This window comes from Rhinoraja longicauda, chromosome 2 (genome assembly GCF_053455715.1).
Source record: "Rhinoraja longicauda isolate Sanriku21f chromosome 2, sRhiLon1.1, whole genome shotgun sequence".
NCBI lineage: Eukaryota > Metazoa > Chordata > Chondrichthyes > Rajiformes > Arhynchobatidae > Rhinoraja > Rhinoraja longicauda.
The window spans coordinates 3,395,661-3,410,460 of record NC_135954.1 but is presented as its reverse complement, the minus strand read 5'-3'; the positions used below and the strand labels follow the sequence as shown (position 1 = coordinate 3,410,460).

At 47.8% G+C, this 14,800-nt stretch overlaps 1 protein-coding gene across 2 annotated transcripts in view; it reads right to left on the bottom strand.

The window, feature by feature from the left end:
* Nucleotides 1-4,891: 4,891 nt before the first annotated feature.
* Nucleotides 4,892-14,800, bottom strand: part of lztfl1 (leucine zipper transcription factor-like 1) — a 38,135-nt gene continuing 28,226 nt past the window's right edge. Inside the window, exons 8-10 of one of the 2 annotated variants that reach the window (XM_078426634.1) lie at nt 11,172-11,348; nt 7,550-7,653; nt 4,892-5,026 (exon numbers count right to left, since the gene is read on the bottom strand). In XM_078426634.1, coding sequence (XP_078282760.1) covers nt 5,008-5,026; nt 7,550-7,653; nt 11,172-11,348 — 300 coding nt within the window. In that variant the 3' untranslated portion in view covers nt 4,892-5,007. The remainder of the gene's footprint in view (nt 5,027-7,549; nt 7,654-11,171; nt 11,349-14,800) is intronic. The other variant, XM_078426642.1, reaches the window with a different exon arrangement.

The window sequence follows — 14,800 nt, the reverse complement described above, 5'->3', positions numbered from 1 at the left end:
TATTTAAGAGGGAGTTAGATGTGGCCCTTGTGGCTAAAGGGATCAGGGGGTATGGAGAGAAGGCAGGTACAGGATACTGAGTTGGATGATCAGCCATGATCATATTGAATGGCGGTGCAGGCTCGAAGGGCCGAATGGCCTACTCCTGCACCTATTTTCTATGTTTCTATGTTTTAATGGTAATTCATTTCTTAACCAAAGTTTGGATGAAACCGCGGGGAGAAGTACAACCACACATTTGCATCAGCATACAGCTTGCAAGTAATCTGGCCGACATTAAACAAACTTCTGAGACGTCAAGTCTAGGGGATTTAAATTTAACAAAGTTTAGCAGCCAGAAGTCTAGATCTGATTGGCGACTTCAGTCTTATTATCTCTTATACTTTTGGCTTCAATGTTTTTTTCTGGTAAATCACGGAATCATTCAGCAAGGTGTGACTCATTTTCAGAGTTTGCTTTCATTAGAAACCACATCTTGGTTGCCTCGGGATACGGAATTTATTCCCAGTTTGTACTCAGGAAGATGAGCCCCTTTTAGGGTCAGAGAGTTGTGAATCCGTGGAACTCTCTGCCTCAGAAGGCAGTGGAGGCCAATTCTCTGGATGCTTTCAAGAGAGAGTTAGATAGAGCTCTTAACGATATCGGAGTCAAGGGGTTGTGGGGAGAAGGCAGGAACGGGGGTACTGATTGTGGATGATCACAGTGGCTGGCTCAAAGGGCCGAATGGCCTCCTCCTGCACCTATTGTCTATTTCTGGGCAAGACCCTACTTCAGATCACAGTTGCTGAGGTTAGTGTTGTGCAGTGTTCAAGAGACTGATGGTTGTTGAATCAAGAGGTCATGGTTTTTAGGGCTCATGTTCCTTCTTCCTGGTGGAAGCAGCGAGAAGAGAGTGCGGCCAGGGTGGTTTGGATCTTTGATGATACGGGCTGCCTTTGTGTGAGACAAATAAGGGCAATAATACAGCAAGCTCCTCCTGATTCATCTTTGGAAATATTGAACACCGTATAAGATCACAAGATAAGACGAATAAGGCTATTCGGCCCATCAAGTCTTCTCCATCATTCATAAGGTCATAAGTGATAGGAGCAGAATTAGGCCATTCAGCCCATCAAGTCTACTCCGCCATTCAATCGTGGCTGATCTATCTTTCCCTCTCAACCCCATTCTCCTGCCTTCTCCCAGTAACCTCTGACACCCGTACTAATCAAGAATCTATCTATCTCTGCCTTAAAAATATCCACTGACTTGGCCTCCACAGCCATCTGTGGCAAAGATTTCCACATTCAATCATGGCTGATCTATTTTCCCCTCTCAGCTCCATTCTCCAGCCTCGTGATGCATGTCACAATATCTTTATAAGTGGTGCACTCTGTTTCATAGTTGAGTTTAGTTTAGAGATGCAGCATGGAAACAGGCCCTGTGGCCCACCGAGTCCACGCCAACCATCGACAATAGGTGCAGGAGGAGGCCATTCGGCCCTTCGAGCCAGCACCGCCATTCACTGTGATCATGGCTGATCATCCACAATCAGTACCCCGTTCCTGCCTTCTCCCCATACCCCCTGACTCCGCCATCTTTAAGAGCTCTATCTAACTCTCTTGAAAGCATCCAGAGAATCGGCCTCCACTGCCTTCTGAGGCAGAGAATTCCACAGATTCACAACTCTCTGGGCGAATTTTTTTTTCCTCATCTCCGTTCTAAATGGCCTACCCCTTATTCTTAAACTGTGGCCCCTGGTTCTGGACTCCCCCAACATTGGGAACATGTTTCCTGCCTCTAGCGTGTCCAATCCCTTATATGTTTCAATAAGATCCAGTAAATTCTAAATTCCAGTGTATACAAGCCCAGTTGCTCCAGTCCTTCAATGTACGACAGTTCCGCCATTCCTGGGATTAACTTCGTTCTTGCACTCCCTCAATAGCAAGAATCTATCACCGGTTCACACTAGTTCTATGTTATCACACTTTCTCATCCACTCCTTACACACTAAGGGGGAATTTACAGAGGGACAATTAACCTACAAACCCGTACAGTTTAAGAATAAGGGGTAGGCCATTTAGAACGGAGACGAGGCAAAACCTTTTCAGTCAGAGAGTTGTAAATCTGTGGAATTCTCTGCCTCAGAAGGCAGTGGAGGCCAATTCTCTGAATGCATTCAAGAGAGAGCTGGATAGAGCTCTTAAAGATAGCGGAGTCAGGGTGTATGGGGAGAAGGCAGGAACGGGGTACTGATTGAGAATGATCAGCCATGATCACATTGAATGGCGGTGCGTACAGGCTCGAAGGGCCAAATGTCCTCCTCCTGCACCTATTGTCTATTGTCTATTGTCTATTGTCTATTGTCTTGATGGATTTTGGAGGAAACCTGGAGACAATCTTTTCAGTGTACCTCGATACACATGGCAACAAACTAAACTCAACTCAAAACCCACGCGGTCAAAGGGAGAACGTGCAAACTCCACACACACACACACACACACACACACACACACACACACACAGAGAAAGCACTCGAGGTCAGGATCGAACCCGGGTCTCCGGCGCTGTGAGGCAGCAACTCCCATGATCATCATCATTGGCGGTCACTGGAAGCGAGTGTGACTGTCCTCTCCATACGGTGGGACTCCTGTGCGTGACTTTGTTTAACGTGGGGAGACTGGTGCACAGACAGCCACCACACGGTCCTTGACAGATCTGGGTCAGGATCCAGTGGCGTGGAGTCCAAGACGACCGGGGACCCTTTTCTGCCGCAGCCTTCATCCATCCGCCTTCCCAGCCGTTGTGACGCTCCACTAAAGTCAGCCGCCGTCCTCCCTCCCTCCGCCTGTTCCACCGTTGAGGTCTTGGTTGGATCGCTCTTTGTCAGGGACCTCCCTCCCCCTCGACCTTACCCCCATGGGTGACCCTACCAGGAGCGTAGCTCCAGACGGCATCGCTCTCAGGATCTCAGGACCACACGAGCTTCTCCACCTCGACACGGTGACCAGCAGCTCTACCTGCTGCGCCACCGTGTAAAATTGGCTTGCGTTTTCAATGGTCAATGGTGCTTTTATTGCCACACGTGTGAAGTGCTAACACACACACACAGCGATTATTTTTTCCGACAAACCGTCTGCCTTGTCGTTTGCTCAGATTTCCTACGGCAGTCACTTTTCTAATCGGTTTGGGGTGTGTTGTTTTACCTGTCTCAGTCATCACAGGAAACGGTAAACCTATCTGACTCAGAGCAGTGAGCCGACTGAGCGATTTGGGCAGGTTTCTACACGCTGCGGTCTCACACAGTAGTAATACTGCATCTGCAATCACCTCGTGTAGATCAGAACTGGAAACAAACACGGCATTTAGAAAGCAGACTGAAAAGAACTGATTCACGACGGATTTAGGAGGTTTCACAGATTTAGGAGCATCCTGGACAATACAGCTCACCCCCCTCCGTGACGCGCTAGATATACTTTGGATATCTCATATCCAACGATACTAGAGGAGGAGCAAGATGGGCCACTCCGTTGAAATCGCCTATACGGAAGTGTAGTTCGCAAAGGAGCGTAATGTCCGCCATTTTAGTAGACAAAACCCGCCTCCCGCAGTGTAATCAGTCATTTGGGGGAACAGTGCGTGTGATGATACCATTCAAATGCAGAATATATCTCATCTATCAATTCACAGATTTTTGTTATTTTTCTTTTTAAATGTTTCTGCAAGTTTGCCATTTGCATCATTTAATTCAGTAAACACCTGCTGCATGAGCAGTGAAGACAGATATTTGGCCTTTATGACAAGAGGAGTCGAGTATAGGAGCAAAGAGGTCCTTCTGCAGTTGTACAGGGCCCTGGTGAGACCGCACCTCGAGTACTGTGTGCAATTTTGGTCTCCAAATTTGAGGAAGGACATTCTTGCCATTGAGGGCGTGCAGCGTAGGTTCACCAGGTTAATTCCCGGAATGGCGGGACTGTCGTGTTGAAAGACTGGAGCGGCTAGGCTTGTATTGATAGAGAATGATCTGATTGTACTGATTGAGAATGATCAGCTATGATCACATTGAATGGCGGTGCTGGCTCAAAGGGCCGAATGGCCTCCTCCTGCACCTATTGTCTATTGTATACTGGAATTTAAGAAGGATAAGAGGGGATCTTATCGAAACGTATAAGATTATTAAGGGGTTGGACACGTTAGAGGCAGGAAATAATGTTGGGGGAGTCCAGAACCAGGGGTCACAGTTTAAGAATAAGGGGTAGACCATTTAGAACTGAGATGAGGAAAAACCTTTTCAGTCAGTGTTGTAAATCTGTGGAATTCTCTGCCTCAGAAGGCAGTGGAGGCCAATTCACTGGATGCTTTCAAGAGAGAGCTAGATAGAGCTCTTAAAGATAGCAGAGTCAGGGGGTATGGGGAGAAGACAGGAACGGGGTACTGATTGTGAATGATCAGCCATGATCACATTGAATGGCGGTGCTGGCTCGAAGGGCCGAATGGCCTCCTCCTGCACCTATTGTCTATTATCTATTGTTTCTGCCTACTAAAATGGCGCCGTGGCGTACTACGGTTTTTAGGGTCGAGTGGTCTATCTTGCTCCTCTATTATCTTTGCCGTACACTGACACCAACCTACACACACTAGGGGCAATTTACAATTTTACCGAAGCCAATTAACCTACAAACCTGCACGTCTTTGGAACGAGAGAGGAAACCAGAGCACCCAGAGAAAACCTACATAGTCACGGGGAGAAGGTACAAACTCCGCACAGACAGCACCCGTGGTCAGGACCGAACCCGGGACTCTAGACATTGTTGATTACTGGTTACCACCTCACTGACGTGAATGCACCTGGAAACAAAACTGGTTACAAGTAAATTACGAGGACAGAAGGCATTAAAAATATAAGGAACAGAATTTTTTTTTAATTTAAAGCAAAAAATGTTGAAAAGAAACAGTTGTAAATAAAATCTCCCAAACACGGCAACGAAGTAAAATTATTTTCTGAAGCACCTTGACAAGAGTCCAACTTTAGTCCCCTGCTTCATACCTGAAAGTATTAAGCACACAGTTAGTGTTCCACTCCCAGCACAGAGCAATGCTAGGACATTACATTAAACACATGTTGGCAATTACATTTAAAGAACTTACGAGGTTGTTATTTTAAAAGCAATTCTTGGAAGCTATTTGTAGAAACAAAGATATGCAGATGCTGGTAAATACATTAAAGGACACAGAGTGCTGGAGTAACTCAGCGGGTCAGGCAGCATCTCTGGAGAACATGGATAGGTGACGTTTCACAGAGTGCTGGAGTAACTCAGCAGGGCAGGCAGCATCTGTGGAGAACATGGATAGGTGACGTTTCACAGAGTGCTGGAGTAACTCAGCGGGTCAGGCAGCATCTCTGGAGAATATGGATAGGATGCCATTTCACAGAGTGCTGGAGTAACTCAGCGGGTCAGTTACTTGGTCGGCATGGATGGGTTGGGCTGAAGGGCCTGTTTCTGTGCTGCGTGACTCCAGGACTCTAACTTAACTCGAGCATCATGCCGGTGTTCCATTTAATGTCTTGTGAGAGTCTACGTGACTGCATGGCGCTCAGTTACTGCTAAACATCCCGACTCTGCGATGTATGTTTGAGCCTATGAGGATGTTGCCAGGACTAGAGTGTGTGAGCTACAGGGAGAGGTTGAGCAGGCTGGGTCTCTATTCCTTGGAGCGCAGAAGGATGAGGGGTGATCTTACAGAGGTGTACAAAATCATGAGAGGAGTAGACGCTCAGAGTCTTTTGCCCAGAGTAGGGGAATCGAGAACCGCAGCACGTAGGTTTAAGGCGAGGGGGGGGGAAGATTTAATAGGAATCTGAGGGGTAACTTTTTCACACAGTGGGTGGTGGGTGTATGGGACAAGCTGCTAGAGGATGTAGTTGAGGCTGGGACCATCGCAACGTTTAAGAAACAGTTAGACAGGTTCATGGATAGGACAGGTTTTGAGGGACATGGGCCAAACGCAGGCAGGTGGGACAAGTGTAGATAGGGCATGTTGGCCGGTTGGGCTGAAGGGGCTGTTTCCACGCTGTACGATGCTATGTGTCTAATTGTGTGCTCATCTTTGAAGGATAAAATAGATACTGAGCTGATGGCAGCAAAGTGTTGGGAGAGGGCCTCGATAAGGTCGCTTCAATCAGTTTAGTTTATTGTCACGTGTAACAAGGTACAGTGAAAAGCTTTGGTTTGGTTTAATATAGTTTAGTTTAGAGATACAGCGTGGAAACAGGCCCCACAGCCCACCGAGTCCGCACCGCACCAAGTGGTGCAGCGGTATTGCGAAGGCATTAGAACCGTGTTGCTTATAATCTTGGCATCAGCAATTAAATAATTTAACCTGCTTCAAAACCACAAATATCCTGTGGTAACCTTGCTCACTCTATTGACTTTGCTCAGGTTTTACTCGCTCTCCATTCTGAGCAACATCTATTCCTTTGCTCAGAGCGGGACAAAAGGATTGGAGCTACAAGCTAATAAAAGGGTGGCGCAGCGGTAGAGTTGCCGCCTTACAGCGAATGCAGCGCCGGAGACCCGGGTTCCATCCCGACTACGGGCGCCGTCTGTACGGAGTTTGTACGTTCTCCCCCGTGGGTTTTATCTGAGATCTTCGGTTTCCTCCCACACTCCAAAGACGTACAGGTTTGTAGGTTAATTGGCTTGGTCAATGTAAAAATTGTCCCTAGTGGGTGTAGGATGGTGTTAGTGTGCGGGGATCGCTGGTCGGCGCGGACCCGGTGGGCCGAAGGGCCTGTTTCCACGCTGTATCTCTAAACTAATCTAAACCAAACTAAACTAAAAGGTAAATCTAACACTTAACCATGCTGTTATCAGGCAACTGAACCATCCTACCAACATCTAGAAACATAGAAAATAGGTGCAGGAGTAGGCCATTCGGCCCTTCGAGCCTGCACCGCCATTCAATATGATCATGGCTGATCATCCAGCTCAGTAACCTGTACCTGCCTTCTCTCCATACCCCCTGATCCCTTTAGCCACAAGGGCCACATCTAACTCCCTCTTAAATATAGCCAATGAACTGGCCTCAACTACCTTCTGTGGCAGAGAATTCCACAGACTCATCACTCTCTGTGTGAAGAAATGTTTTCTCATCTCGGTCCTAAAAGACTTCCCCCTTATCCTTAAGCTGTGACCCCTGGTTCTGGACTTCCCCAACATCGGGAACAATCTTCCCGCATCTAGCCTCTCCAACCCCTTAAGAATTTTATATGTTTCTATAAGATCCCCCCTCAGTCTTCTAAATTCCAGCGAGTATAAGCCTAGTCTATCCAGTCTTTCTTCATATGAAAGTCCTGCCATCCCAGGGATCAATCTGGTGAACCTTCTCTGTACTCCCTCTAAGACTAGAATGTCTTTCCTCAGATTAGGAGACCAAAGCAGCGCTGAACTGTTATCTACCTGATGGAGACCCTCGGACCATCTTTGATTGACCTGTACCTTGCACTAAACCTGATTCCCTTTAGCCTGTGTCTGTACCCTGTGGTCAAATTGTGAGGCCAAAATCTTACTGTGAGAGGCGTTTACGCAGTTCCTTCACTTGCTCGTTCTTTTTCGTTAATAATTCTTTCATGTTGCGGTAAGCGGCAGTCTCGTGGAACTTTTTCTCCAATTCCTGTGAATAACATTAACGTCTCATTGAAACCTGAGGCGCTTAAGAATATCGTTCAAACAAAATATTTACAGCCGATCAAGGCTTTCCAATAAAACGGCAACATTGAATGAACATTTCAGGTATACAGGCGGCTCCTCAGCTTTACGATGGGGTCACATTCCAAGAAACCCATCGCTAGCCCAAAATATTGTCAGTCGGAATGCATTGAATACACGCGATCACGTGGCCGGAAGCGTGCTGCGGCTCCATCACAAAGTCGGAATATCGTAAGTCGAAGCGTCGTAAGAATCCGTACACTGGAGAACATTGAATTCCCTAATTTCAAGTAACATTGCCCATAAGTGGCTTGGCACAGTGGAGCAGAGGTAGAGTTGCTGCCTTACAGCGCCAGAGACCTGGGTTCCATCCCGACTACGGGCGCTGTCTGTACGGAGTTTGTACGTTCTCCCCGTGACCTGCGTGGGTTTTCTCCGAGATCTTCGGTTTCCTCCCACACCCCAAAGACCTACAGGTTTCTTGGTTAATTGGCTTGGTATAAATGTAAATTGTCCCTAGTGTGGGTGTAGTGTAAGAAAATAACTGCAGATGCTGGTACAAATCGAAGGTATTTATTCACAAAATGCTGGAGTAACTCAGCAGGTCAGGCAGCATCTCGGGAGAGGAGGAATGGGCGACGTTTCGGGTCGAGACCCTTCTTCAGACTGAAGGGTCATTTTGGTGTGGGTGTAGGGTCGTTTTAATGTGTTAATCGCTGGTCAGTATAGACTCGGTGGGCCGAAGGGCCAGTTTCCGCTCTGTATCTCTAAACTAAACTAAAGGAGATGAGGAATTTCTTTAGCCAGAGGGCAGTGAATCTGTGGAATCCATTGCCACAGACGGCAGTGGAGGCCAAGTCAATGGATATCTTTCAGGCGGAGATAGATAGATTCTTGATTAGTATGGGCGTCAAGGGTTATGGGGAGAAGGCTGGAAAATGCGGTTGAGAGGGAAAGAGAGAGATCAGCCATGATTGAATGGCGGAGTAGACTCGATGGGCCGAATGGCTCCGGGAACTTATGAACTTTTCACTCCTCCTCTGACACCCTTTGGTGTCATCACCTCTGGCCTTTACCCACCCATCTGAAAATAAAACCTCACCCCACCCCCCACCTCCTCAACTGTGTTCACTGCTCACTCACCAGTACATGCCCCGCCATTACCTCTCTTTCCCAGCTTTCTTCCCCTACTACAGAATGCCTGAATAAGGGTCCCGACCCGAAAGGTCGCCTGTCCATTTCCCTCCACAGATGCTGCCTGACCTGCTGAGTTCCTCCAGCACCTTGTGTTTTAGAAACACAGAAAATAGGTGCAGGAGGGGGCCATTTGGCCCTTCGAGCCAGCACCGCCATTCATTGTGATCATGGCTGGTCATCCACAATCAGTAACCCGTGCCTGCCTTCTCCCCATACCCCTTGATTCCACTAGCCCCTAGAGCTATATCTAACTCTTTTAAATTCATCCAGTGAATTGGCTTCCACTGCCCTCTGTGGCAGAGAATTCCACAAATTCACAACTCTCTGGGTGAAAAAGTTTTTTTTCACCTCAGTTTTAAATGGCCTCCCCTTTATTCTTAGACTGTATCTCCCCTGGTTCTGGACTCCCCCAACATTGGGAACATTTTTCCTGCATCAAGCTTGTCCAGTCCTTTCATAATTTTATACGTCTCTGTAAGATCCCCCTCTCATCCTTCTAAACTCCAGTGAATACAAGCCCAGTCTTTCCCAATCTTGCCTCGCGTGACAATCCCGCCATCCCGGGGATTATCCTGGTGAGCCTACGCTGCACTGCCTCAACAGCAAGAAGATGTTATCAGTCAGGGATTGCCAACTGTTTTATAATGATGAGTGGTTGCTTCTGACTTCTCTTGGCAGAGTCTACTTTGGCACAAAGCTTGCGCTGAGTAACAAGAGATTGACTGCCCCGTTAAACACTGCACCTTTACATTCCACAGAATCATAATTGAGGCTGAGAGACCCAAGGGTATGAATATTCTACAATTTCTAATTCTACAATTTTAGATAATACTCCCTACTGAGCCCCACAATTATTCAAGCCCCCCCCCCATCCCGAGATGCATATATTTTTCCCACATTTAGAGTATTGTAGGTAGACACAAAATGCTGGAGTAACTCAGTGGGTCAGGCAGCATCTCGGGAGAGAAGAAATGGGTGACGTCTCGGGTCGAGACGCTTCTTCAAACTGAAAAAGTCACCCATTCCTTCTCTCCAGAGATGCTGCCTGACCCGCTGAGTTACTCCAGCACTCTGTGAAACGTCACCTATCCATGTTCTCCAGAGATGCTGCCTGACCTGCTGAGTTACTCCAGCACTCTGTCTTTTTTGTAACTCTGTCTGCAGTTCCCATCATCTTATACTACTACAGCATAATGTCCCAACTTCTGTCTGAGGAAGGGTCTCGACCTGAAACGCCACCTATTCCTTTTCTCCAGAGATGCTGCCTGACCCGGTGAGTTACTCCAGCACACTGTGTCTATCTTCGGTAAAAACCAGCATCTGCAGTTCCTTCCTAACATTTTGTCTGCCCCAACTTCTCGTCTCAATGTAGACACAAAATGCTGGAGTAACTCAGCGGGAGAGCTAGATAGAGCTGTTAAGGATAGTGGAGTTAGGCGGTATGGGGAGAAGGCAGGAACGGGGTACTGATTGAGAATGATCAGCCATGATCACATTGAATGGTGGTGCTGGCTCGAAGGGCCGAATGGCCTCCTCCTGCACCTATTGTCTATTGACAGTCAGCATCTCTGGAGAGAAAGAATGGGTAACATTTCGGGTCAAGACCCCTCTTCAATGCGCAGACTGATGAAGGCCAATGTACCTAAAGAGTTATTTAATTTAGTTTAGTTTAGATATATAACGCGGATAAAGGCCCTGCAGCCCACCAAGTCCACACCGACCAGCGATCCCCGCACACTAACACTGTCCTACACTGGGGACAATTTTTACATTTATACCATGCCAATGAACGTGCAAACCTGCACGTCTTCGGAGTGTGGGAGGAAACCAAATTTCTCGGAGAAAACCCACGCAGGTCACGGGGAGAATGTACAAACTCCGTACAGGCGAGCGCCCGTAGTCAGGTTGGAACTCGGGTCTCTGGCGCTGTGAGGCAGCAGCTCAACCCGCCGTGCCACCGTGCCACAGTTTAAGAATAAGGGGTAGGCCATTTAGAACGGAGATGAGGAAAAACTTTTTCAGTCAGAGAGTTGTGAATCTGTGGAATTCTCTGCCTCAGAAGGCAGTGGAGGCCAATTCTCTGAATGCATTCAAGAGAGAGCTGGATAGAGCTCTTAAGGGTAGCGGAGTCAGGGGGTATGGGGAGAAGGCAGGAACGGGGTACTGATTGAGAATGATCAGCCATGATCACATTGAATGGCGGTGCTGGCTCGAAGTGCCGAATGGCCTTCTCCTGCACCTATTGTCTATTGTGCCGGTTTTAATGAAGTGGTTTGCGATACAAACCTTCTCAGCCAGCAGGAGATCTTCCTGTATTTTCAGCAGATCGTGTTTGGTGGAAATGAGATTATCCTCCAAGCTCTTCTGGTTCTCGCTGCTCATGTCCAGACTCTGCTCAAAGTCCGCCCTCAGCTTTGCCAGCGAGGTCTCCAGGTCTACAACCTCCTGCATTTTAAATTTGGGCTGAGGGGAAAGATTGAAATACCTCGTCATTTTGTTTTTGGACTGAAGGACAAGAAATGTCCATCGGAAAGTTACATGCAGTTGAACGCACAAATTACACCCGTTGAGGTTCAAGACGATCGTGTAATACGTACCACAAAATACCGTTCAGGAAGGCACCAGGAAGTAAACAGATTTCTATTAAAATATGACTGTGCAAACATGCAAAAGACGAAAACAACATTTACAAAAAAAACAGATTTTTTTTTGGTAACTTGGTTTAAAGCAAATATTTCAAAATGTTAAATAAAACACCACATCTTCAACAACAAAGGCAGTTTGTTTTGGATTGCGTCACCAGAATCAAGATAAATCCCATAAAAACATAGAATACATTACAAATTTAGGGCTTTATTCACAAAGTGCTGGAGTTACTCAGCAGGTCAGGCAGCATCTCGGGAGAGAAGGAATGGGTGACGTTTCGGGTCGAGACCCTTCTTCAGACTGATGTCAGGGGGGCGGGACAAAGGAAGGATATAGGTGGAGACAGGAAGATAGAGGGAGAACTGGGAAGGAGGAGGGGAAGAGAGGGACAGAGGAGCTATCTAAAGTTGGAGAAGTCGATGTTCATACCACTGGGCTGCAAGCTGCCCAGGCGAAATATGAGGTGCTGTTCATACCACTGGGCAGTCATGGTGATGCAGTGGTAGAGTTGCTGCCTCACGGCGCCAGAGACCCGGGTTCCATCCCAACTACGGGCGCTGTCTGTACCGAGTTTGTACGTTCTCCCCGTGATCTGCGTGGGTTTTCTCCGAGACCTTTGGTTTCCTCCCACAATCTAAAGACGTACGCGTTTGTAGGTTAATTGGCTTGGCGTATGTGTAAATTGTCCCTGGGGTGTGTAGGATGGTGTTAGTGTGCGGGGATCGCTGGTCGGCGTGGCTCGGTGGGCCGAAGGGCCTGTTTCCGCGCTGTATCTCTAAACTAAACTAAACTAAATTCCCAAGCCTCAGAATCAAACAAATTTATGATGAAGGGAGAGACCACTCTACTTGCAAATGCTATTCGGTCTAAACACAGAGTGCTGGAGGATCTCAGCGGGCCAGGCAGCATCTGGGGATGGAATGGACAGATAACGTTTCAGGTCGGGACCTTGCAGAGTCTGAGGAAGGGTCCCGATCCAAAGTGTCGTCTGTCCATTTGACTGGAGCGACTAGGCTTGTATACACTGGAATTTAGAAGGATGAGAGGGGATCTTATCGAAACGTATAAGATTATTAAGGGGTTGGACACGTTAGCGGCAGGAAACATGTTCCCAATGTTGGGGGAGTCCAGAACAAGGGGCCACAGTTTAAGAATAAGGGGTAGGTCATTTAGAACTGAGATGAGGAAAAACTTTTTCAGTCAGAGAGTTGTAAATCTGTGGAATTCTCTGCCTCAGAAGGCAGTGGAGGCCAATTCTCTGAATGCATTCAAGAGAGAGCTAGATAGAGCTCTTAGGGATAGCGGAGTCAGGGGGTATGGGGAGAAGGCAGGAACGGGGTACTGATGGGGAATGATCAGCCACGATCACATTGAATGGCGGTGCTGGCTCGAAGGGCCGAATGGCCTCCTCCTGCACCCATTGTCTATTGTCTACTGCTCCACAAGATGAGCTGACCTGAACCATCCCCAATGGAAATCTTCTCTGCACCCTTTCCAGCTTGTCATCTTTCCAATAACATGGCGCCCAGAACTGAACACTACACTCTAAATGCGGCCTCACCAACATTTTATACAACTGCAACATAACCTCCCAACTGCTATACTCAATACTCTGACTGACCACCCTATCTACCTGTGATGCCACTTTCAAGGAACTATGTACCTGTACACCTAGAACCCTCTGCTCCACAACATTCCCCAGAGCCCTACCATTCACTGTGTAGGCCCTGCCCATGTTAGACTTTCCAAAATGCAACACCTCACATTTCTCTGTATTAAATTCCATCAACCGTTCCTCAGCCCACCTGGCGGACCGACCGATCAAGATCCTGCTGCAATTTTTCACAACCATCATTATCTACGATACACTTTAGTGTCTTCTGCAAACTTGCTGACCATCTCACGTACGTCCTCACCCAAATCATTGATAGAGATTACAAACAGCAACGGGCCCAGCACCGAACCCTGAGGCACACCACTAGTCACAGCCTCCAGTCCGAGAAGCAACCTTCCACCATCACCCTCTGCTTCCTTCCATGAAGCCAATTTTCTAAAGTAAAGTAAGTTTTCTAAAAGGTCTGGAGAAGGGTCTCAACCCAAAACATCTCCTATTCCTTCTCTCCAGAGATGCTGCCCGTCCCGCTGAGTTACTCCAGCTTTTTGCTTCTGTCCATTCAGCTATCTCTCCTTGCCTCCCATGGGATCTAACCTTCCAGAGCAGCCTACCACAGAGAACCTTGCTGAACGCCATTCTGAAATCCACGTTGACAACATCTACAGGTCTGGATGTCTTCATCGACCTTTATGGTCACATCTTCAAAAAACTCAATTCACATTTGTGAAACACGACCTCCCACGTACAAAACCATGTTGGCCATCCCTAATCAGCCCTTGTCCATCTAAGTGCATGTATATCATATCCCTCAGAATACTCTCCAGTAACTTTCCAACCACAAATGTTAAGCTCACTGGCATGTAGTTCCCAGCCTTTTCCCTGCAGCCCTTCTTGGATCGTGGCACAACACTTGCCTCCCTCCATTCTTCCGGCACCTCGCCTGTATTTAATGACGACTCGTCTCGTCTCAACCAGGGCTCCGGCAATTTCCTCTCTGGCTTCCCACAGGGTCCTCAGATACATCTGATCAGGCCCAGGAGATTTGTCTATCTGTTAATCTTTAACGGGCGCGGCTGGAAGAGCTGATGCCTCACAGCAGCAGATGCCCAGGTTCGATCCTGACCTCGGGTGCTGTCTGTGCGTGGAGTTTGCACATTCTCTCCGTGACCTTCTTTCCTCCCACGTCCCAAAGAGGTGAGGGTTTGTGGGTTAATCCGCCCTCTGCAAATTACCCCCCTAGCATGTAGAGAGTGGATGGGAAAGTGGTTTAACGTAGATGTGCAGAGTCTTTTACCCAGTGTTGGGGAATCGAGGACCAGAGGACATAGGTTCAAGGTGAAGGGGGAAAGATTTAATAGGAATCCGAGGGGTAACATTTTCACACAGAGGGTGGTGGGTGTATGGAACGAGCTGCCAGAGGAGGTAGTTGAGGCTGGGACTATCCCATCGTTTAAGAAACAGTTGGACAGGTACATGGATAAGACAGGTTTGGATGGATATGGACCAAGCGCAGGCAAGTGGGGCTAAGGGTAGCTGGGACATTGTTGGCCGGTGTGGGCAAGTTGGGCCGAAGGGCATGTTTCCTCACTGTATCACTCTGTGACTCTAACAAGTGTGAATGGGTGATCGATGGTCAGCATGGACTCGGTGGGCT